Genomic DNA, 25151 nt, shown 5'->3' on the forward strand with positions numbered 1-25151 from the left:
CGCTCACGTCTATTGTTGGGAAAGAAAAGGCATGTCAAGGTGAAATAAGCCAGTGAGCAAAAAAGGAAAAAAAAAAAAGACTAAGTAAGGAAAGTTTTGCCTATTAGCTGGCACAACACACACTGAATAGTGACTAATAGGCCACTTCCAGCGAAATGTTTAAATTTGTCACAAAAGTGGAGAAGGACAAAGCAAAAGGAGAGAGAGACCTCCGGTTGATGTGAGTGATGGCACCTGGCAACGTTTCAACCTTTAACTATCCTGCCTTTGACCCCTGTGTGTCCAGTGAGGTTTCATCCCCAACATGCATGTTGTCTAAAAATATTAGCCCAACTCCCTGCTGTTCATTAGGCGCTAAATTAGAATTCATGCTTATTTTTGTGCTGGGGGTTAGATCCAGCTTTACACCTATCATAAAGGGCCACTTGGCATGCTAATTGCCTTGGCGCTACTTGTGCACTCTGTAGCCCGCGTGGCTAATGGTGTCGTAAAACATACTAGTGCACTGACACTTCCCAAACGCCAGGCAGGGAATACTTAGCACTATAAAGGTGCTCAGTTTGGCCTCGTTTAAGAGGACATGAAGGATTCCCCGATAATGACCATAAAGACAGCTTACACTGGTCAAAGATCCCAATCAGATATAAGAGACTGTTACCCAGAGAGGGACAGTGACTCTTTCATGCACACATGCCCTACACACCATGTCGGCCCTTAACATTGCTGCTCACAGGGGGACGTAATGATTTAAGTAAACTGTTTAGATGGTATAAAGACCGCTCTGCCTGTTGCAGCTCCCATGCACCTCTGGGGATTTAGTTTTTAAAGGGTGTTTGACAGTGCTGTCAGGGGCCCAAGGTCAGTGATCTGAAAAGCTTGGTTTGCGAGAGTAAAGTACCATCCGCTAACTATATGACTGGTGAGCACTGAATGCTGCTGCTAAATGTCTCTTTTTTGTCTCTTTTTTGTACTTGAAAAGTATAAAGAGCAATGAAATATGAGAAAACAGAGTCCAAAAGCTGTTTCACAGTCGCTGTGTTGATGTAAAGCTTTATACCTCATGATGGACTGTGGCCCAGTGTGGTTGCCCTTTGCATATGAAGTCATTAGAACCTCATCAGTTCTGGCTGCACTGAAGCACCTCCAAATGGTGCGGAACAGTACCCTGAAACACCCCCAACCCACCTCACATGCACTTTTGCTGGGAAAGCATGTGTGTGTGTGTGTGTGATTATGTATGTGTGTTAGGTCACACACCGAAATAGCACATCATTAGTCATCCAGGGTGTCAGGCGTAGTAGGCCCCTGCACCAATGCCAGTGGGTGCCATGGACACGTGCCCGTGAGGGGACGCTCCATTTGGACCCCAGCACCTCTCTGCATCATCCGAAAGCCTCAAGGGCTTAATCCCCACATACGGCTTTGACCCAGTAAGGCGGGGGCAGGCAATGAGGTGAACCCACCACCGGAGGCAGCGGCGGGATGCACCACAGAGCAGAACGTTCTGCTCTGTTTTTAGCCAACGACCGCAGAGCAGGGTTTCTTTGCAGAAAAATTAACCTTTGGATTCAATGAGAAAGTGATCAGCACAAATCTCAGCGCTCTAACAGCTGACTTAGCAGTGAATCTAAATGACACTGACCTTCGATACAAATAAAACTACCCTGCCTCAAACTCGTCATCCCCAATGATCAATGAACTCCATATATTCTTACCCCTCTCCTCTGCTCTTTCGCCCACATTTCTCAGTAAGCCTCCTAACTGTCTGTGAAACCTTGCAACAATTACCATTCCACCAGCTGCAGCAATAACTGTTACAGTAGCACTTACAGTCTTATACAGTAGGCACAACTCCAGCAGCACGGGCACCAGACCAGAGCAGCGTGTCTGCCCCCACCTTCCCTAGCCAGCAGGCCCTCATTAGGGGCCTTGTAAAAACCTCGTACCTGCCGGGCCTGGGCCCCCTCATCGCTCCGCTCCTCCAGGCTCCAGGTGCGTAAGGTGGCTGCACTTTACCAGAGGGGACAGCTTGGGCTCATTTAAGCCAATGGCTACCTGCCTTGTGCCTACTGCTGCAGCAGGCCCCAGTAAACTATGAACCTGTAAAACTGCACAGGGGCCGAAAGGGGGAGAACACGTGGGGCTGGCAGGGGAGTGTAGGGGAGCAAGGATTATGACCCCGTAAAGATGAAAGAAGTTGCAGGCAACAAGCGATCAAAGAGGAAGTGTGTCAGCACTGATGTGGCAGGGGATTGGTCTGATGTGGCCCCGGGTCGTTCAGCCTCAGCCTGCCTGTGTGTGTATCTGTGTGTTCATGTGCGTGTTTATTGAACTCAGCACAGCAGGGCTTAACGGCCACAGCGGACACCATCGGTAGCGGATAACACAACGACTTTCACAAGCTGCCGCTTAATTGCAGTTTAAACTGCACTTTGTCCTGAGCAGCACAGCATGTTACATTACATACATACACTCACACATACACTCACACACACACATCTACACAAATATATTTTACCTAACGAAGCATTGGAGTTAATCTGATCTCACGGTTAATGTAGAAGCAAAACCGCATGGGGCTGGTTAACTGTTGGTTTACACTCTGTTCCAATTACTAGCATAGCTGGGAAACAACAGCTAACTGTAATTGTGTGTGAGTGTATGTGTATGGAGTCAATCAAGCTAGTTATATGCTGGGCACTAAACTCACTTAACCTTGTTATCATATTACACAGCTCCGACTATGTATGTGGAAATTGAATTAGACTAGGAAGCTATTAATAGGAAAACACAGAAACAACTTTGAAACAATTAGATTAGATGTCTGTGTGGCTAAAACAATGGATAGTCGGTTCATCCAAATGAAAAATACAACAGCCAGAGGCTGAGAGGAGGAGAAAGAAAGAAAGAAAGAAAGAAAACAGACAGAGATACAGGAGATAATAAAAGGATCCCTAACCCTTGCCCATGTCTGGATCCGACAGATGTGTTGTTGGAAAGACAGAAAAGATGAGGCAAAGATGAAAGTGGAAAGGTCACCCACCACTTGTACATCTGAGGGCACTCTGGACAGAAAGTCTAGCAGCTCGTTGTTGTCAATGGTATAAGGGTCTCGCAGCTTCTTGGTGAATTTGTTCACCCCTGTAGAGAGAAAAACAGCAGGAACAGGTAGAGGAAAGAGTTGAGGAAAGGGAGGTGGACATCAGCACATACTGAATGTCAAACAACTTGTTAACACCTTTGTGATGGCTGTACTCAGAAAATTTGAATGGCACAGTTTTAACTCTGACTTCAATACCGTATATACAAAGTAACATGGAGCACAGAAATCCCATTGCTCTGCCACAGATTTACTTAGATGCTGTATTTACATTTAAATAAATACATTTAATTACTTACACTTACAGAACATGTAATTAAACTTTACATGTTTTTCGTCATTAGCTCACCCCAGGCCAACACAATGTATCGTAGAGGGATGAAGTAGATGATCACGGTGGCCACTCCAAGAGCCACAATGGCCAGCCAGCTTAAGAAAGGCACAGTCCAGTTAAATGTGCTGCAAAGAGAGGAATAAATGGGACTGTAAAAATTAGGAGACATGGCAAATATCAGTCCAGCTGCACATGCTGACCAGGAACGTAAAGGGGAGTCAGGGAGGGCATTTTAATACTTTCTAACCCAAACAAAGCTGATCTGAACACTCCTGCACTACAAATTCTTCACACCCACTGAAACAGACGGAAATAAGTTCACCCAAAGTCTTACAGGTCAACATTGTAGGGTAAAAATGGGCTATGACTCAGTGCTATTCACACTATCTAATCAGCAAAGTGCTCTCAACTTTAAAGAACCATGTCACAAGAATGTCAGTTTAAAATGCTTCTGTAACTGAAGAAACAACCTCTGGCCTGACTCTTTTCTTACTAAATGTTTTAGTAAAAACAGTCCCTTGCCGCCCTTTTGCTTTGGATGAATCTATGTGAAAGTGAGGGCACCTGGGTATGCAGGAGTGCACAGCAAATAAACGGTTTTCTGTGTGTGTGTGTGTGTCTTTGTGTGCACATGTGCAATGATGTGTGTTTAATCAAGGATGTAGATGATTCAGTTAAGAGGTCATGCAGGGTTAAGTGAGATGTGATGGACATAAAGACAGACTGCCTGTGTTTGTGCCTCCGGGCCGGGTGTCACGCTGGCAGTGTTTCCTGAGAGCAGCACTGAGTTACTCTCAGTTAGGCTGGCAAGGGGAAGTAGGGCAACCTGGCATTGCGGAAAAAACACTGGGATGTGCAGAGCGGAGCGGAGCGGGCCGGGTGCCGAGGAGCAGGCTTACGACTCACTTCTTTATCCTCTCGCCATAGGAGGCCACTTCATCCAGTGCATTCTGCACGCTGATGCACACGTCTTGAATGGCATAAAGCTTGTTCATGAAGCCCTTTCTCTCCGAGTCCTGCAAGAGGACAGATAGAGATGTAGGCGAGGGAGAAAGAAAGCAAGGGTGAGGGAGGAAGAGATGGGGTTGAGACACAGAAGCGACGGGAGGAAAGAGAAAGAGGAAAGAGAAGACAGAGGCTGGGCACAGGCATCTTTGCGAAAACAATACATTTTAAATAGCGTCAAAGATTTGGAGTGGGGAGCCAAATCACCGGATATCCTGCATGAACTGACGGAGTGCTTTCATTCCAGGCAGTAATAGAGATATAAAGTCGGCAGAACAAATCAAAATGTTTTCCTCCTTACAAAAGCTCACACAGGAAAATTTGAATATGTGAATAGGGAGGCAGAATTAAACTGAGAGCCGAATGGATACATCAATCTTTGGGCGCTCTTTCTCTGTCTCTTTCTCTCTGCTGCTGCCAAGACAGCTAGGAAGACCGGGCAGAGCCCTCTTTTGTTCTGCTGGCTGGCACACTGTGATGATGTCACCAGACGTGACATCATTATCATCCTTATTAACGCCGTCACCCACCATGAAGAGCTCTTCCTTTTCAACTTTTGATGGTTGAGAACTTGAGAATATTGTTAGGAGTGGGGGGGGGGGACCACAAACTAAGCAGGCAATCTAAAATCTACCCGCCCCCCCTTTACTAACAAAGTGAAGACTTTAAGAAGTCATGCAACAGTCAAAGAGCTGCCTGCTGACTGACTGACAGGCAGGGACAGGATGAATCTGGACAGAATGAGGTGACAGAGAGTGATCGAGAGCCGTTGGCTGAGTGAAGACATCAACACGCAGACTAGTTGTGCCTGTGGATGTGATTGGTGGGCATGCTGGGGAGACAAAAGAGGGGCATAACAAGATAACAAGAAGAGGTCTATCTAATACAATCGCAATAAAGTTACAGTTACTAGAGTGTCCATTGGTACAATCATAGGTGTTCGGTTTACACTATGGCAAATGGGAACAAGGATTTACATTATAAGATCATCAAGTTCCAGTAAATAACCATGGAAGTGAGCAAACAACCCTACAAAGTCTTTTTCTTTCTGAAATAGTGACAATTTTTTTTTTTTTTTGGAGGTGGGGCTGAACTGAAGTGCCCTTTTTCCCTATTGTTCAGACTATTAGTTAAACCCTTGCGAATGAAAAAAAAAAAAAAAAAAAAAAAAACTGAATTAAAAAAGCCAGAAACCTTCATAGTCCTGATAAGAATCTGTTTTTTTATGAGGCTGGGAAAAATAAGGATATTACACAGCTGTTTGAAGAACTTAAGTGAATTAACTCCAACCAGGACAAAAAATAAAAGATGAAGCTTAAGGTTTAAGGAGAAACCAAAAGTTTATGGCATAACCCTACAAGGTCAAATATTTCTTTAGAAATAGCATATACAGCTACGGCTGTGTTATTGATGAAGATGGATGGATATTGTTAGATTAGAGAAGTAAAACTCCAACTAATCCTTATCATTATACTCAAAGAAGACAGTGAAGCAGTCAAAGACATGAAGACTTCAAGACCCCAGAGGGCTTTACCACATTTTGTTCCTTGCGGCCAGCCCCCCTCCCCTCACCACAACCCTCTCAGTGAGACCCAAAAACACCCCCCACCACCCCTACTGCCCCCAAACCCACCCTCTTCTTTTTGCTCTCCATCCAGGATCAGATAATGTGAAAAATGAACCATAGAGCAGTCAGCGAGACCACATGGCCTCCCCAGCAAAACCACACAAGACAAATAGATATAATTAGACAGCGTCCCTGGGTTATTTTTCTTCGCAAATATTTTACAAGACTCCCTTTCTTTCTTCCTCCCTCTCTCCTCCTCTTCGCAGTTCTTTCCTCAGAGTCCATCTGTTTTTCATTGCTCGCTCAAACAAATCTCAGAACGCAGGGTCTATTGTGCTGGGCTGGGTTAGGCCGAGCCGAGCCGGGCTGGGCCAGGTCAGGCTGTTTTATTTTCAGGCCCGGGACTCAGGGGAGAGTGTTTGAGGGCCAGGGGAGTGGTGTGAGAGATCGGGCGGGGGTGGAGAGGAGAGGTCAGAGGTCATCGGAGTATAAACCATTGCCACATGCCCCTCGGACTGCGGTCTGACTCCTATTTCCTGTCTTCAAACACGACTCGGGGAAGCGGGAGGTAGCAATAACACAGAGGGCCACGGAGAACCTTGTTTTCCCAGCTTCCCTGCACACTGCGCACATATGGAGCCAGGCAACCTGTTCTTATAATGCAACCTAATATGCACACAAACACACACACACACACACACACACACACACACACACACACACACACACACACACACACCCTACAGCTATTAGATAAGGTTGATCTGCACACCTGGTCGTGCTGTGTGACTCTACAAACGATATTATATCCCGACACTGATTAGACGACGAGGGCCCTTGACTTTTACAGACAGTTTCTTTCATACTGAGCAAGTTTGTTTTAGACTGCAATGTCATCACCGATGGAGAGGGAAATGATACAGAGAGATGAGGAGAGAGACAAGGTATTCACACATCACATCCAAGGTTAAATGAAGCTTTCTGTTGACTTAGATATTTAACAAAAAAGTGAAACCAGGGAGGCGAGCCTTCTGAGACACACATTTACAGGCCCTCAAGAGTAGATCCATCACTAACATCATAAGTTAAATCAATTGTCATGCTTTCTGTGGTTTTAAGAAGAATGTGTGTACATGTGTTAACCACTAGCCCACATCTGATTTTTGATGAGAACATGGTTTTTCAGTCCTGAAGACCAGCTTCCAGTCCCTCTCAGGATGAGAAGCAGGGTCTTTACAGGAGACTCAAGGCCTGTATTTCCATCTGTCTCTTCCTGTGCCTGTCAGGGAAACTAAGTGGGTTTGTTTGGAGACCTGAAGGCAAGGCTAATAAAATGAAATCTCTAAGGCCTCTTGCTTTGACTTGGCTTCAGTTGCAAGTCACGTTAATGCTCCAAGTATGCTACAAATCCCAACACCTCTGAAAACAGTGCTCTGATGGATGCTGGTAGATGGCTTGAATCATGCAGACAGATAGTGTAATAAGCCTGCCTAATGAGTTTAGCATCATTATAATTGACTGCAACTGTAGGTTCATCTGCAATGTGTTATGCTGACATGTTGCAGCAACTCCCAGTTCAGTCAGTGTACTACAAATTACCACTGGAGTCAGATGACAGAACATTCTTGACGATTTCATCTACTGTAAGACTCTCATGAAGTATAGTACAGTGCAGTACATAAACCACTATGTGCTATGCCATTGACTGCACTTAAGAAATAAAGCAAATCTGATTCTGAGATTAATCCTAAAGACCTATGACTTGTTTTCTGCTGCAACTACATCTGATGTAAACCAAATCCACCAAACAACGGATGTACAGCAGGAACAATAGCATGTATATGATAATAAACAAAAGAAAGAAGGCATGCAAGAATATCAAAACACTGAATATAATTTAGCATTCCCAGTTGTGGGTTGACAGAATATACAAGAAGAGAGAATATATACTGTTATAATTAATTTTTGAATGCCCATGATCATTAGTACTCCTCTAATGCAAAACAATGGTAATTTGTGTGTCTGGAATGCATACTCCAGAGTGTCGAGCTAATAGAAACACAAAGAAATCTTGGGGGCTTTACACATTGGTTTATCTCTCCATTGAAAAATCATTTGTTTTTTGCTGTAAAGCAAAGGGTCAGGGCCGCTCAGAGTGTGATGTGAGTTTGGGGTAAATTCAGCAGAGCAGCATACTGCTGTGTATTTAAAAAAACTGCACTGAGACAATCAGTTTGTCCTGTGAATGCAATGTTTCTATGTGCAGAAGGAATTCTTTGACATCAATTAACTCTCATCAGGTTGGTAGCAGAAATATTTATTTAGATTCGGGGTCCTTTGTTGGCAGAGAGTTGCATGTTTTAATTGCATGTATGCCATTTAAAGACAATAAATGCATTTTTTGGTGGTTATGTCCAAAGTTTGCATCATTGTTTGGATGTGTGGAGTGTGAAATGAAAACTCAGCCAAGCACCCATCAGCTTGGCACTGAGCCCCCCTCTGTAAAAGTGTGTGGAGCAGACTGCATCATGGGAGTGCTCCCATCAGGGAAGACGGGGGCAGGAAGGCTCGTTAAAGTGATGTGAGTTGTTTGCATGTGTTAAGGAGAAACAACCCTCAGTGACACCGGAGAGAGCCCACGGACACACACACTGCCCTGATTCCAAAAAAGTTGGGATAGTGTGTAAAACACAAATAAGCCAGAATCATGTACTGCCCCTTTTTGACATATGTCCAACTGAAATCAGAAACAATATGTTTCAACTGATCACCTTCATTGCTTTTTGCAAATATATGCTTATTCTGAATTTTATGCCAGCAACACCTTTCAAAAATGTTGGGACGGGGCAACAAAAGACTGGGAAGTTTGTCAAAAGCTCAAAAAACAGGTAAACAGGTTAATTGGTAACAGGTGAACGTATCACAACTGGGTATGAAAGGGGCATCCTCGAAAAGCTCAGTGGTTCACAAGCAAGAATGGGGCAAGGTTCACCACTTTGTGAAAACCTGCGTGGGCAAAAAGTCCAACTATCCGGACAATCCAGAGAAATCTCTGCACATAAGGGACGAGGTCAAAAACCAGAACTGAATGCCTGTGACCTTTGATCCCTCAGGCAGCACGGCATTAAAAAAAACAATATTGTATAACAGATATTATTAGATGGGCTCAGGAACACTTTGGAAAACCACTGTCAGTAAACACAGTTCATTGCTGCATCTACAAATACAAGTGGAGACCATGGAAAGCAAAAGCCATATATCAGCAACATCCAAGTCCAACGAGTCCAAGGTACATACATGTTTTGGAGAAACATTTGCTGTGGGGAGTGTTATGACACTCAAAATACAACAGTGGAGACCCCATACTGTTGAGCAACTGAGGTCCTATGTCAAGCAAGAATGGGAAAGAATTTCACACTCAAAACTTGAACAATTAGCGTCCTCAGTTCCCAAACACTTACTGAGTGTTGTTATAAGAAAAGGTGATGTAACACACTGGTAAACATGCCCTTGTCCCAGCTTTTTTGGAACGTGTTGCAGGCATCAAATTCAGAATGAGTGTATATTTACAAAAAACAATGAAGTTTATCAGTGTGAACATTAGTTTTCTTGCCTTTGTACAGTCTTCAATTAAATATAGGTCAAAAACGATTTGTAAATAAAAGCATTCTGTTTTTATTTACATTCCACACAGTGTCCTAGCTTCTTTGGAATTAGGGTTGTACATTGGTGGCGGCCCGTTCAAGGTGGCAATAAAAGGTGCGAACATGGAACTGGGGGGAGGGCAGACACCGACACTGTTGTGTTACACGTCACACCTCTGATTCCAGAACCAGACACGCCACTGAAAACCACACACTGGGGCAGAATTATGCTGGCTTTGTTTGGTTCAGTGTAAACAAGCAAAGCCGGCATACTGATGGGTCTTCTTAACAACAATATAGCGGGATCTCTGTTCACAATAGAAACAGCCAACTCAGGCTAACCACATTGCACTTGCTGGTAAAGTGTGTTAAACAAATGTGGTAAACTCCTTGAAACACTTGATTAAATATTTAACAAAGGAAAGATGCACAATGTCTCTGTGCAGTCGACTGCTCCATTTCTCTTTCAGAGAGATAGCGTCGTGGCAGAGTACATCTATATGCAAAAGTGCAAAGCGAGCAGTTGTAAACTTTGCAAAGACAGTTTGTTCTTCACTGACCCAAGGCCTAGAGCTAAACAAGGGAGAGGTCGCTGAGGACTTAGCCTGTTACGTTGGACTCAAATATCTGTCCTATATCTACTAGGTAGAAATAGAGAGAGCCATTTGAGACTGTTTTAACCTCTGATCACATTGTTCTCCCTGCTGGGTTACGCCATAAAAATGATAAACCTAACAGTTATAATGTAGCAGAATATATCCCATCACACCACGAAATGAGTCTGAACCACAAGTGGCTTCTGCTCATTGCTGCTGTGCTAAAATTGCACCTGTTTTTCTTTGTTTTTCTTTTTGCCTCTCTCACTCTGGCAGCACAGTAAAAATTGAAATGTCATATAAAACGTGACAGGATGCTAATATGTGGCTCCCGGAGGGCATCTGAAAGCGTTCTTGTTGATTTTGTAACTGCAGAGAGAATCGGCATCCCTCCCATTTTCACCCCAGGAAATAGGGGGGAAAAAAAAAACACTGAAAAGTTGAGCAAGTTGAGGAATGCTTTAGGGGCGACACAAATTCAATTTCCAAAGCCTGTGCGAGAATTAGGAATGACAGAATAATAAACAGAACATAATTAGCATCTACTGTATATTTAAAACTTGATGTGTTGCTATCTGTCCCTGAAAAGTCAAATATGTACAAAAGAAACAACTTGCTGCAATTAATTAAAATACAAAAATAATTTAGATTGGTGAAAGGAAAGGAAGTTTTCATGGGTTCAGTCACATGAACTGGTGGCAATCAGTTCAATCAAGTAGCATTTTGTTTGGTACCATACATGAGTAACAAGTCCAAAATGAAGTAAGCAAGAACATGTACAGTAGGTGCATAGTAATAGATATGTTTTGATGAACTGATGGACACTTTGGCATATGTTGACCATTTAAACAGTTCATGTCCTAAAACAGAGGCAGACTGTGTAAGCCAATTATTGCCCTTAAAATGAAATCTAATATGTTTCGTCTGTGTCTGTTCCATGTACAGCCAACTTCACTGTGGAGTCATGAGTCAGATTTTACCCACTGGGAGAAGAAAGACACCCTCAGGGGAAAAAAAAACGTAGGGACCCAGTGGCCTAGAAGAACATCTCCCCTCTATCAGGATACGACAACAAGATGAGACAAAGGCCCTGAGACCGGCCTCAGATACCACCATGCAACCTGGCACCTCGCCAGCACCACATGAAAGAGGCAGATGTTCCTTTTTTTTTTTTTTTTTTTGAGGCTGCGGTTTTAATAAATAATTTATCCCATACAACATCTAATCCATGAGCAAATGCGGGGAATACATCTCTATTTCCCTCCCTCTCTTTTCATCATAAACACATAAATATCTGTTTAACTAGGGTGTTGAGATGCGCTGCACGTCCTCCTGGCCATCATCAAGCAGCTTGCACACACAAAGGCCACGTTAAGGCGCTCCGCTCCCATAGGCCCAAAATGGATGAATGTGTGGAGAATGTGTGTATATGTGTATGTCTGTGTGTATAGGATGTACACACAGATTTCTTTGAGAATACCTGTGTGCGCTGAGGTTTGCTCCCACAAAGCCAAAGTCAAACTCCAGTTAAGACTGTCAGCTGAAGGTGCACCAGGCAGACAGTGCTCTCTAGTACTAATTAGTCTCTTCACCCAGCCTAGTCCCATAGCGAGGATAAATATACACATATGTAAAAGAGAGGGATAGAAGGAAAGAGAGAAAGAGGGAATAAAAGGAAGAGGTGGTGGCGACTTATTTTCGGTTTGACCTCTGCTTCCTATCCTAAAGAGAGAGGTTTCTGGTGTTATGAGCGTGCGCTTGTGTGCGTGTGTCTCTAATGTGTCTGGGTGGCAGGAGGTTGTTTGCCACTGATCATCTTTACCCATGTCCCCCTGGGGCCTCTCATCACCTCCACCACACCAGCAACTCCATCAGACTCAAGGTCGGGCACACACATGCCGCACATGCACGCACGCACACACACACACACAAATGACTACCACCCCACAACTTCTACGCTTGATCACTTCCCCTTCCTCACCTCCTGCTGAACGCCACCCGACCCCCACCCGCCCTGCCCAGTTCTCCCCCACCTTGCCTCACCTCTGCTCCCCTGCTCCCGCTCTCTCCTTCCCCTGTCCTTCCCAGGATCCAGCCTGGCAGTGTGTGATGAATGGGACAACATTACTCTTGTCCTCTATTGGCCTGGTTTAGCAGCTCCAGCCCATCTCCCCCCGTATGTCTGTCAGCCTGTCCGTCTGTCTGTCTGTCTCAGTCTTTCTGTCTGAGCTGGTTTAAGACATATGGTGCTGCATAATCTCTGGATTCATTTGCTTTGGCCGTACTCCCCAGCCGTACTGGGCTTAAATATCTTTAGATAAGGTTCAAAATTTAGATAATTAGACTGGAAAGGGAATTTTTAAGACACATATAAGCTTTTTTTTCATTCTGTAAGGTGTTTATGTATGTAGCCACTAGAGTCTGTCTATTCTATTTTACTAATTAAGCCTTTGAACTAAACAACACTGAAACTTTTCATGTCTCCATCATATCTTCATCATATCTTACTTTTGTTCAGGTTCAATTACATCTGAATCATCACTGTAGGTCTGTAACTTTGTCGTACCTTTAAATACATATTCATGTTCAGAGAGACACAGGCAACAGAAACAGTTGTAACATCCACGGTTTTAAACTTTGTTTTGGAAGAAAAAAAAAAACGACAGAGCGAGAGTGCATTGCTATGAAGTGAAGGGATCACGTCTTCAAAAAAGTAAATAAAATATGCATCCTCTCTATGCTCATTACAGATTTATGACTCTTGTTAAAAGAAAAGGTGGCGGCTGCCTTCTTACATGTCTGACTTTCAAATTCAGACGACACTGCTGTCAAGTGTTGTGCTCCACATTCTGTCCAATGAGAGACCGGGAGGGCTGAGTGTGTGCCATCTTCCACATCCTATTCGGTGAGAGTCTTGGAGAGAGACACACAAGAACCCCTCACCTACAGTGCAACGAGTGCTCGTCGTCATCCTTTGATGCATAGTTCATCAGTCAGAAAGTTCAGTTGCTTCAGCCGCTTGTGTGTATGTGATTCAGAACAATAACAGTTGGGGGAGTAGACATTGCTGCATTAGGCATAATGAGCATTGGGATTTGCTCCAGCAATATGAAATAGTTTTGCTGTTTCTGTAGCAACTTTTAAGAAAAAGCGCTCACAAGCACATTCAAATCACCCCTCCACCCACAACCACACACACACACACACACACACACACACACACACACACACACACACACACACACACACACACACACACACACACACATTTATATACACTCAGGGCTCTGAAACTCATTAGAAAATTAGTTTGCTAGGTGCTTATTATCAGTGACATAGGGGTTATAAAGTGTGAAAACAATCATTATTTCTGAGAGGAATGTAATTAGTGCTTTTCAAAAAATATCTGAATCCAAAAGTCTATTTTTGGCAAAAAAAAAAAAGAAAAAAAAGTGCACGAAACCACTAAGGGATTTTTTTTCTCTTACGGCCTCTGTCACTTCACAGATTAAATTCAAAACAAGTGCAAATACATTCAAGCCAGAAGTCCCACCAGCAAAACACAGCTGACACACCTTCACACGTCAATCTACAGCTGTCACCTTGCAGTGTAACAGGTCTACGGTGCCACAGGGAAGTCACACAAAAAAAGACGCAAGCAGCCTTCCATGCTGGAGCCCCATTAGCTTCCCCATTACCTTAAAGAGCAGGCAGAGGCGGAGGCCTTTAGGTGGGGTAAGGTTGCGGGCCGAGCGTGCAGTGCGTGGGTGTTAATTGAGACGCGGACAGGGGACAGGTACTGTACACAAACCCCGACAGGACGGCAGACAGAGGCCGCCGGACAGACGATGAGCTAAATAGGAAACCGGAAGACAGCGACACACACCATCAGGAGTCAGTGCCAGAGCCACACACATGCCCACTTACCACCATCGTTCGTATCCACTCAAAGTGCCAGGAAGCCAACATATCCTCGAGGATATGGTTTTTATCACAGCTGTCCTCCCAGGGGCCTGGTTTAGGGTCCTTGTGGATAGATTACAGTGAGATTTTCTCTTTACAACCCACAGAGAAATTAAGGTGAAAGGGTTAAAGAAAAAATGAAGGTGTTTTAAAACAGGGGTCTTGTAGCTGATGTTTTGGCCAATATAACAAGGCTTTAGCATGGGTTTATAACATTGTTCTCCCCAAATGCATGGCAGAGATTGTAAACATAAGCACCGTGCTGGAAACAGCTTTAGCTTTGCAATGCAAAGGAGAGTCATAATGGTTTTTTTTTTCCAGTACCCACCCTTTATTTACACTTCAAAATATGCATTTGATAGATAGGTTAAAGCTGGACAGACTTAATAGGTAATTGGCAATCTTGCAAAGCTATATGTACCCATGTCTTTAGTCTCTACAGTGACAATGGTGAGTATACTGTAAACTGTGCTAACCTACATGTATATTGTCCAAAACTCAAAAAAAAAAAAAAAAAAGAAAGACCCACAGTGGAAAACAAAATTTCATTTAAATCACAAAGGCAAGAGTTAAAATAAAAGGTTTAAGAGAATGGCAGAGAGTCATGGAATGAAGGAGAAATGACAGAAAGCAAAAGACAAAGCAAGAGATTTGTATCTGGGGGAAAAGAGATAGTGAGAGATGATCCACCTGATGTATGTGTGTGACAAAGAGGAAAAACAAACAAACAATGCAGTGTATTTTGCATAGAGAGACAATACCCCTGCATGCCTCTTTCACCCTCCTTTTTGTTTTCATTCCTCCCTCTATTAGCCAAACATGATTAAAATGCAGTTCCTACCAGCGTCTCTGCTGAACAACGGCACAAAAAAAAAAGACAGTGAGATGGGAAGAAAAATGAAGCGGAAAAGTCAAAAGCATCTTTTACAGCGTGACGCTTTTCATCCTTCACAGGCGGAAAGAAGAGAAGAACACAGACATTCAAACTTTTCTTTTCCCTTCTCTCCCTCTCCCATTCTCCTCAGCCGCTGAACGCCCCCCCCCCCCCCCCCTTCCCCCCTCAGATACCTGAGGACAGCCCCACTGCATCACAAGCTCAATAGCCTCCCCAGAACAACATTTCAGTCACACGTTGTTTCCAGAGCATTGATATAATTCCCAGTGCTCTCTTTAGTCCAATTACATTATGCCTTGTCACTATCTGAGCGATCAGCACAGTGCCGTGACTGGGACTGAGAAAGGAGTGCCAGGGCTTGGGAAGGTGCTGCAGAGCTCTGTATGCAATCTGGAGATAAGTCAGAAAAAAAAATGTTTTTGCCCATATTCACACTGAGAGAAAAAAAACTGCATGTGCCTTATTTAACATTTCATGGAGCAGAGAACCTAGGAACTTGCTTAATGGTACACAGAAGAAGAGACACAAGCTGAGACGGAGATGGGGAGAGACAGACAAGAGCCAGACACTGTATGTTAAAATCAGCAGCTTAAAACGACTGTGAGGCCTGCAGGATGAGAACTGGATATGTGTGCTGATACTAGCCATTCGCCAGGAGTTACATATACTTGCCAGAAAACCACTGATAAACAGACACATGTGCAGGATTGTGCGTGTGTGTGTATATACATGTGTATGCATGAGTCATACCTACAGGGAAACCAGCAGAGGGTGGAACGGCTGTCTCAGCACTATAGATGAGAAGGATAAAGAGTGTAGGAAGATGACTGCGTGGCAGGCAGGAGGGATGAAGAAACAGAGGATCGTGTATGCTCAGTCTTATATACACAGTGGAGTCATCAATAAGACCTCCAAATAATAAAATAAAAAAAACAACAACCATATAGCACTCATAAAACTAATGAAACCAGCATTCAAACTTGCTATAACCTTTTTGGACCACTGGCCTGGTGGGAATTACCACATCAAGGCGATTCATTGTGTGTCATGTAAGATATACATACAGTACATTACAGAAAGCTGTCCTCAATTCTTCAAAACTGCCTAAACAGGTCAAAACCTGACCTCCAAACTGAAAAAAAAAAAAAGAAAAGCTGATTCATGTGGAATGCCTTGGAGGATTGGGTCAGTAAAGGGGACTAAACAATGACTAAAAAAAATCTGATTTGACAGATGAATGTGTTTGAGCTAATGAATGATATCTACTCTATATTTACCATCAGCTGTGCACATGAGGGAAGGAAGGAGAAAATGAGTGAGAAATGGGAGAGGAGAAAGATTTCGCAGGTGCGTGTGTGTGAGTGAGATACAGAGAGATAGACGTAGAGGGAGAAAGAGAGAGGGAGAGCACCGAGCAGTAAGCCCGTGAGCAGGACATGATTGCAGTGTGTATCTTATCTGTGTCAGGTCCTCCTGAGGCTAGTGGAGCCTAGCTGAGCGGAGCACGAGCGCTTCAGTGACCAGTCAACCGTGTGAGGGTAATCTCCTCACTCCTTCAGTCTCAGTCTCTCTCTCTCTCTCTCTCAGATACACTCTCTCTTTCTCTCCCCTCTCTCTCTCCCCCCCCGTGGGAGGCAGCTGAGCCACTCTACACAAAAGCGAGACGATCACACACACACACAAACATATTCACGCACAAAAACACTCGCACCCATGCAGAGCCTAAGGTGATTGCCTCATGCCAGCTCTGGACAGTCACCCCACAGGTGAGAGGAGACATCACAGGCTACATTGCACACCGAAGCCCTTGCAGCCAGTAGCCTGTAAATATAGGACTGAGTTGCATGTTTCTGTTATCTCACACTGTCCAAGTCTCACAATGTTACTTCGAGCTATGTTGAAAGACACTGCAAAAAGCACATTAAGACATTCGGTGACACATGTTAAAATTAAAAGACAGAATTAAAAGAAAAAAGAAAAGAAACAATTTGTTTGCTTCATCTTGGGGTTGTAAGGACACTTGAGGTGACAAGAAGTTAGAGATACTTTTGATGTGAATACTTGTCCGTGTTATTTATTTTCAAAACATATATTTTGACATGATAGCAGTAAATCACAGGTGCAGTTAATACCATTGACAACTGCTGCTTTTCTCTTTGGACCAGTTTCAGGGCCCTGGTCTTGTGCGTGCTCTTCTGTGACATGGTTAACTGAGGGTTCCTAAACCGAATGAAGCCATTATTACTTCACAACTATTACAGTTGAGAAGTTAGTGAATTTTGGCTATTGATTAGCCTACAGAAATCAGAAACAGATATCAGAGTATAATAGATATTTAGATATCAGATATCAGATTAACAAGGTGTATTTAGCTGCAGTGCATTAGATACATTTTCTGAACACGGTCAAAAATAGAGATGAAAAAACTGAATGGTCTATGATTTCAACTCAGCCTGAGTTCAATATTTCTTATTATAAACCTATAATAAACCTATTCTTAGATTACAGTGCAGAGTAAGATAATGATACTGTGCTGGCAGCACAGTTTTTCACCACCATTAAATTACACTGAAACACATTACATGGAAGACTCTCAATGAAAAAGGTTCTGCATAAAGCCACAGTGGTTCTTTTGGACTATCTGAATCTATGAGAACCCGATTTAAAATAAAAATGTCTTTATTGTACCAGAGTGACATCATTTCATAGGGTACATATATAAAACATTATTTATATACGTGCAATTTCTTACATCTATATACTGCATCTCTTGTGTGCTTTGAAGGAAAAAAGGTGCGCCTGCAACTTGCCACCGTGTTTAAAATTAGTTTTATTGAAAATAGAGGTTAAAAACTGGGGCAGTATACTGCGAACATATTTTACGCATGCTTGTGTGTGTGTGTGTGTATGTGTGTAGGCATTAAGAATCAAGCAGCATTCCGTGTTGAAGGTCAGTGCACACGCACAAACACACAATGTGGAGGAGTAGGGGAGACGAAGAAGAAAAAGTAGTTCATGTCTAACATTCTTTCACCCTTCGTGTGCCTGCCTGCCTGGCTTTAACAACTGAGCCGTCCCCATCAATTAGTCTAGATGCTGGACTTTCATTGAGATTAAGTGACTAATATCAGTGCTTGCTCACAAGAAAGACACTTTTCACGTCTGCCCAACAATCTGTTAAGTCAAAACACATGTGGTGATCCAAGGTAAAAAGCCTGCAAGGGGTCCTCTCTGCAATGAAAAACAGGTGCTCTACGTTTTGGCCATGTAATACCCCATTTAGCCTCTGGAGCAACGGTTATCCGGCTAATAGCTGCCTTGTGGTGCACTGGGAAGAGCCGTGCACATGGCCGGAGTAAACATCTGGGACAGATTGTACATACTTGCAACATATGCTTCAAGTTCAATTAAAATGAGGCCTTGGCACATTTATTAATCTTTTTTTCCCCTCTCCACTCTCTCTCTCTCTCTCTTTTGCTCTCTCTCCCTCTCTTCTTCCCTCTCTCCCCTATAGGCCTGTGCCATAAAAGAGGCCTCCTTTGACCCGTCCTTCATACTTACTCATACAATCTGAAGTTACCTCATATCCAATGTAAAAGACCTCATATGCAATGTAAAAGACAAATTTGTTAAGCCTTGAAACTCCATTTGTTCTGCACTTAACCAGGCTGGAGGGAGAGCAAAGAGAAGAGAGAGAGAGAGAATATGTGTCAGAATGAAAGAAAAAAAAAAGGCAGGGAAGCGGACGATTGAGGGACGGGTAGAAGGAGAGTGGGAGGGGAGAGAGAGAGATGTAGGTGAAGAAGAAAAAAGAAAAATGCCCCCCTTTCAACCTCCCTACAGCTCAAATGAAATGCTAACAGTTGAGGGGAGCAATAGATCAAAATGTATGAAGCCAGAGTTGGTAAATTGTAGCCTTTGTGGCGGCTGTGCTATCCAGCGTCCCAGCCCTGTGTGAGCACAGAGAGCAAGGCCTTCTTATGTGGAATAATCAGTTTGGCACCAAATCTGACGGAGGCCGCACAAGCTGCCGCCGCAACTCATTTCAATATGAAAGTCCAAAATGTATTTCATATAATCTGCAGCTTTTCAAATGCCTGTATTTTTATTTTTTCCCTGAGAGGAGGTAGGAAATGCAGTGATGGAGGGCAGACGTGAAGAAAGGGTAAAAAAAAAAAAAAAGGTTCAAGGTTGCTTGGTGCATATCTTCAGTCAGTGGCCCCCCGTACATTTCAGCCTTGGAACTTCACAGCCATGAAACTTTGCTTCTGCATCACTGTGGGAGAGGATGTAATACTCACGTATCTTTGTGTGCTCATCGCTCAACTGGCTGCCTGGTGGACTGATTACCTGACTAGCTGACTTGCTGTCGGGATGACTGTTTGACCATCTGCACTATAAATGTGTTCTTTTTAACCCTTTTGCTGCCTACATGCACTTACGACCCCTAAGGAGAGGCTGTAGCGTGGCTGCAGTTGCACAAGTAAAAACAGCAAACAGAGTGTCCTAAGGCAAAATAATTTTCAGATATCAAATTCCCTGGTCAAAGGCCTTTACAATTACCATAGCAAACAGCAATGGTAATTGTTTAGCTCCAAAAAAGATTACCGGACCAGATCATGCAAATTACCACATCTTAGCCTACTAACCTTCATACTGCCGGAGTGCGGCTGTAAGGCATCAAGTATCAGCTCAAGTAATTTCAGATTCCAGATTGTTCATTCAAGGCACTTTACAGCTTTCACGGATCCGGACTTTGCTTAAATGCTCAGTGTATGATTTCGTCCTTGTTTAACACTGCTCGAGTCTGATCAGCCTGGAGTAGCAAACAGAAAATTCTTTTTTTGCCTCGCCATAATCCAGACAACACAGTAGGTGGATAAAGAGCTGTACCATTTCAATTACCATCCCCAAGTGGAACATTGACAAGGTACTGTGTCCTATCCAGTGGCATTTGTTTCAGTAGCTGTTCCTCCAGTGTAAACGAGCAGAGGCAGTAAAGCAGCCACCTGTTGTTACCTGATAGTGTCTGGACAAGCCCAGATGCTGTTTTACTGGGACATAAAGGAGCAGTGAATGGACCTAAATAGCGAACTAAGCACTTTATATGGGTGCATGTTCTCCGGAAGCTGAAGAACAATGTTAGTAACGTAAATTTGACTTAGTGTTATGTGAAGGGAAAAGCTAAGCAAACCACAAGGAAGAGAGGTGAGGAATGCAGTGTGTATGCACCTACAGAGGAAACTTTTCAAAAGGTTGAAAGGTTGTACAATCTTTGTACATGTGTTTGCGCCTCAGGCAGTGAGAATAACTGAACAGGGGAGGAGATGGGAGGGGAAGATGGAGTTATTTCGTTTGTCTGTTTGCGTTTCCGGTCTGTGAAGCAGTGTCAACCCCTCCTGAGGCAGTGTGTGTGTGTGTGTGTGTGTGTGTGTGTGTGTGTGTGTGTGTGTGTGTGTGTTTATGTGCGCGTGAGCGTATACGTTTGTGTACATGTTTGTGTGTGAGTGCATCCCTGACACAAGACATAATTACCTTGTCATCTTTGTCAAAATCCTCGTCCTCGTCCTCCAGCAGGTCCTCCACTGCTTGCTGACAGTTGCAACAGAGGAAAGAGAAAAAAAGAAAATGAGAAATAAAAATGTTTATGCATAGTCATAGCCATAGCGCAGATAAACATTAGATAACATAGGGTTAACGTCATCAGAACAGCCAAAGAGGCATATTAAAGTTGATTGGTTATGCTTATGTCTGGCAAGAGTTCGTTAATGAGTATGGAAAGCACGCAGATAGCACAACTACTGGATTGGTGTGTGCTAATATGTCATGAGCTTCAGAATGGCTTTGAATTAGAATTTAATTTTAGAAACATTCTGTTGTTCAAATGTGTTGACACTTCTGGAAATGTAAGCAAATGCTCTGGCTTTGAATTTCAACGGGCTGAAGATTAAAGTCTATTCATCCACTCAAATCGCATTGCACAAAAGCATTCAAATCTTACACCATTCAGCGGGACGAGACAGCAGAACTCTTCTCCTGATTGTGCTTGGTCTCTTCTGACCTCTTTAACCTTTGCACTCGTCTCTAACCTCTACCTTCCAGTTGCTATACCTTCATCTATCTATCGTTTCACATCCTCTCACGGAGTGATGCTGCGTGAGAGAGGAGAGAAGAAAGCCAGTGGCACAGAGAGCAAGTCACAAAGAACAGCAACTATGTGCTTCAGTGGTCCACAACCGATGAAACAGGAGATGGTGTAGCTCTGAAACCCCAAGACACCATGATACATACTGTACGACACAAAGGGAAAAAATGACAGTCTCGTGCACAATGTCAGAACCACAAACACAAAGGCACATATGGATAAACATATTGTACAACAAAACAATGGTACATGCATGTTGATGCCTTTCCTATTCAGTCACAGAACTTTACACATAGATTAAGAGCCACTGAAATGTGGTAGAGAAATGGCTTTATGGAAAATGCAGTCCGTCACATACAGCTCAGACCTCTATCTATATGTGAAGGAAAGCAAATAAACAAATGTCTTGGCTTATATGGAAATCCCTGAACCAACAAGATCAGCTTGGGCCAGTGTGTTTAGCGATACTATATCAGATTACTGTTTGGTGATACAGCACTTGAATCATTGTGTGTCTTTGTGAACATGCACAAGTTTGCATGTGAGGTTGCCAAAGCGAAAACCCACAGATCGCTGCTGCATCCTATCCCACTCTCTCACTGTCAATCACACATCAAAGCTACAAGGTCATATTGTTACTCCCAATTTACATAAACAAACACCCATATCATAAGCCTTACAGCTGTCAACCTCAGCATTCATCTGCTCTCATTGTTGTATTGCGTTACCAACCCCAGCCCCCAAACCCCCCGAAAAACCTTTGCCCAGCCTCGACATCACCACAACCCCCTAACCACCTCCAGAACGACACAAACTGGTTTGGAGAAATCCAAAAATCATTACTTAACGAGACAATAGCTTTTGTCCTTTTTGTTTTTCATTGGAATAAGGGGGGAAACTATGTGGCGGCTGACATAAGCCTCTTATGTAAATGCAGCTTCCCACACAAACAAAGAGGAGTTCAGAACAGTAGAGTTGAGAGGGTAGAGTCAATAGTGCGTGTGTGTGTGTGTGTTTGTGCGTGTGTTCTATCAATAGCTCAGAGTCACTGGGGCAAAGTGTTGTGCACGTATGCATGGCACTCCTCGTTTTAACTGTCTGACTGTATAGCAACTGGTTATTCCCAGTTCACTTAGACTCCATCACTGTCTAGACAAATAAGCTTGACTGTTCACAGTTCACAATCTCTTTATTGATACAGAATACATTCACTACTGCACTATACAAATACCAGAGAGGGAATTCTTGTTGTCAGCCGAGGCGAAAGATGTAGACGTGATACTGTAAAATGAAAGCCTTCTGGCATCTCTAAACAAATGGACTATAACTGTTTATAAAGTCATCATGGTTCCTCCCAAATCCTTTCACCCATGCCAAAATACAAACATAATGGATTCCTCCACACAGAGGCTTTACTAGGGCATGCCTGGCACACGCTCCAAACTTTAAACAAAGGGAATGAGCATGAGCTAGCTGGAGAAGCATGACCTAGAGAGACAGAGAGAATGATATAGTCGTTTGTCTCCCTCTGCTCTCCGCTCCGCTCTCTCCCTTCTATCGCCTCTGGTTACAGAGAGAAGTCATGTTTCCTGCAATGAGACACAGTGTAAAATTAATAAATAAAAAGACATGGAACATGTCATCTGCCCTGAAGATTGCCACGGCTAAATGCGTGCACTGAAGCTACTGTCTCAGGAAAGGAGGATATAAATTACCTCAGTGCAGCCAATGAATTCCAAACATCTTTCTTTCTTTCTCTCCCTCTACCTCTCTGTTTCCCTCATTCTTTCTCTCTTTCTAAGACCTGTTTGGTGTATGATATCATTTGTCTGCTTATCCCCCCATTATCATGTTGTTTGAATTACTATCATTACAGCACGGCAGCATCAAAGCTTTGCTGTCGACAGGATCGTGTAGAGCTCACATTGCCTGCAGAGCTGCTCCAGTCAATTCAATATCTACTGAGGTGGGGATTAACATATTCAGACCTATTCAAATGATACAGGGATGATGCAGGCTACTCTTACAGATTACACTGTGCCCCATAAATACATACAAAGATGGCGATAACATAAAAACACACACAAAGAATATAAGTGAGCACAATGACATTGAGAGTTCACACAGCTGTGAAAGTATGAATGCATCTGTTTGGCCTTAGTGGCTTAGACCTAAAAAAGCTGATTTGCAAGAATTAAGTTTCTGTTGTACTGGCTCAGATCCCAGCGCAATCTCTGCTGCATCACTCTGATTTTTCCTCTCTCACTGTTCTTCCCGTCAGTGCAAAAACTGTCCGTGAAGGACGAATTGCTGTGAATTCAAATTAAGGGGAAAAAACAATTGTGTTTTCCTTTGAAAAAAAAAAAAAAAAAAAAAAAAAAAAAGGCGTACTGCTCTTCATGTTGAGGATTTGATCGTGTGTGCGTGTACTACCCTGCATGTTAAAGTTATGATTATGCGTTTGAATGACCTAATCTTTAATGATACTACGGTCAAAACAATAAAACCATAGAATCAAAGTACAGAGCTGGTGCAGCAGCCTCTTGTATCGGTGGTTGGAATTTTTTTAGTGCGTCCTTGCATGACTATTGCTTTACTGTCTGGTAAGTGATAGCCTCAGACAGCCAGATCTTTCTCTACCATTTACTGTTGCTCAGTTCCAGCTGGAGTGCATGGTGCTAGCTAAAATCTGCCTGGACTGAATTAAAAAAAAAAAAAAAAAAAGTCTGAAAAAAAGAAATAAGGTAGACGAAAAGTTGAAATCAGGTAGACAAAAAGTCCAGAGTGTTTGGATCCAAGGTTTTTCTGTGTGAGTGAACCCCTGCTGCACTCACTGACTGACTTATGTCTGATGAACGAACTGTTAAGAGTGTTAAAAGGGAATAGTAGAAAAAAAAAAGTTTTCAGGAACGGTCTATTAGGTCAAAATTTCTGATAACCTACTGATTCCTGAGAGGAAGATTTGTAGATTCTCCTTTTGTCTCCACTGGGAGCTTCATGCACACCATCAGTGGCACAACAGCACCCCTAGTGCCTTTCCCAGGATAGAGAGCATAGTCCTAAGGTCACAAGGGATCATTACTGTGACCTTCAGCCTACAGGCTCTGCAGTGTTGGTGAATTTAATAGCAATGGTGATTCTAAGTCCCCTAACTTAAGTCAGGGTAGCATTATTTGCTGTGCAGTATCTGGAGGACAGTGTCTTCATTTTAAAACTGGCAAACTTTGATTCATGTCCAGTTGCATCCTCCTTACTTCCTCAATTAAAGTTTGATGTTGGAGGATTAGCAGTAGCATACGGGAGACTTTAAACCTAACTTGACAAGTTGGAGAACAAAAAAACAACAACTGCACTTTGAGTGGATGGATGTTACTTTCATGGAAGTAAAACAGAATAGACCCTCACACACAGACACGCAGAGGGAAAGTGAAAATCGACTACCTGAACTGGTAGCCACATTACTCTCACCCTTCCTCTGTAATCCCTCTATACTCGCTTCATTCTCTCTCTGGCTGGGCTAAGTTCCACTATCTCCCCTCCTAACCTTCCCAATGACAGCCGCAGGGGGAATTGACGCTGAGGCAGACATCCCGGCGAACATGAAGATATACTTTCTCTTCCTCTTTTCTCCCATTCCTCTATCCTTCCCTCCCTGCATCCTCCTGCTGCTCTTCCTCTTTGATACGTGAGGGGGTTTTAACCTCTCCAGCTGCTGAGGTTTGGCCGACTGGCTGGCTGGGGGATCTCAAGGCCCTACTTGGTATGCACTGTCCATGAGTGTATGCCTATGTGTGTGCGTGTGCGTGTACATATTGCCTACACCACAGTTTCTGCAGACTGGGGGAGGGCTGTGTGTCTGATAAGGGCTGCTGGCTGAGCCTGGCTGACCCACGCAGGCCCTT

At 43.4% G+C, this 25151-nt stretch overlaps 1 protein-coding gene across 5 annotated transcripts in view; it reads right to left on the minus strand.

Moving 5' to 3' along the window:
• Positions 1-25151, minus strand: part of mctp1a (multiple C2 domains, transmembrane 1a) — a 132880-nt gene that overhangs the window by 7276 nt on the left and 100453 nt on the right. For 2 of the 5 annotated variants that reach the window (XM_041042479.1, XM_041042483.1), the window contains exons 16-20: positions 20640-20696; positions 14174-14272; positions 4341-4450; positions 3450-3559; positions 3044-3141 (exon numbers count right to left, since the gene is read on the minus strand). In XM_041042479.1, coding sequence (XP_040898413.1) covers positions 3044-3141; positions 3450-3559; positions 4341-4450; positions 14174-14272; positions 20640-20696 — 474 coding nt within the window. Of the gene's footprint in view, positions 1-3043; positions 3142-3449; positions 3560-4340; positions 4451-14173; positions 14273-15854; positions 15896-20639; positions 20697-25151 lie in introns of those variants that run through there. The other 3 variants (XM_041042480.1, XM_041042482.1, XM_041042481.1) reach the window with 3 other exon arrangements.

Source organism: Toxotes jaculatrix, chromosome 7 (genome assembly GCF_017976425.1).
Source record: "Toxotes jaculatrix isolate fToxJac2 chromosome 7, fToxJac2.pri, whole genome shotgun sequence".
NCBI lineage: Eukaryota > Metazoa > Chordata > Actinopteri > Toxotidae > Toxotes > Toxotes jaculatrix.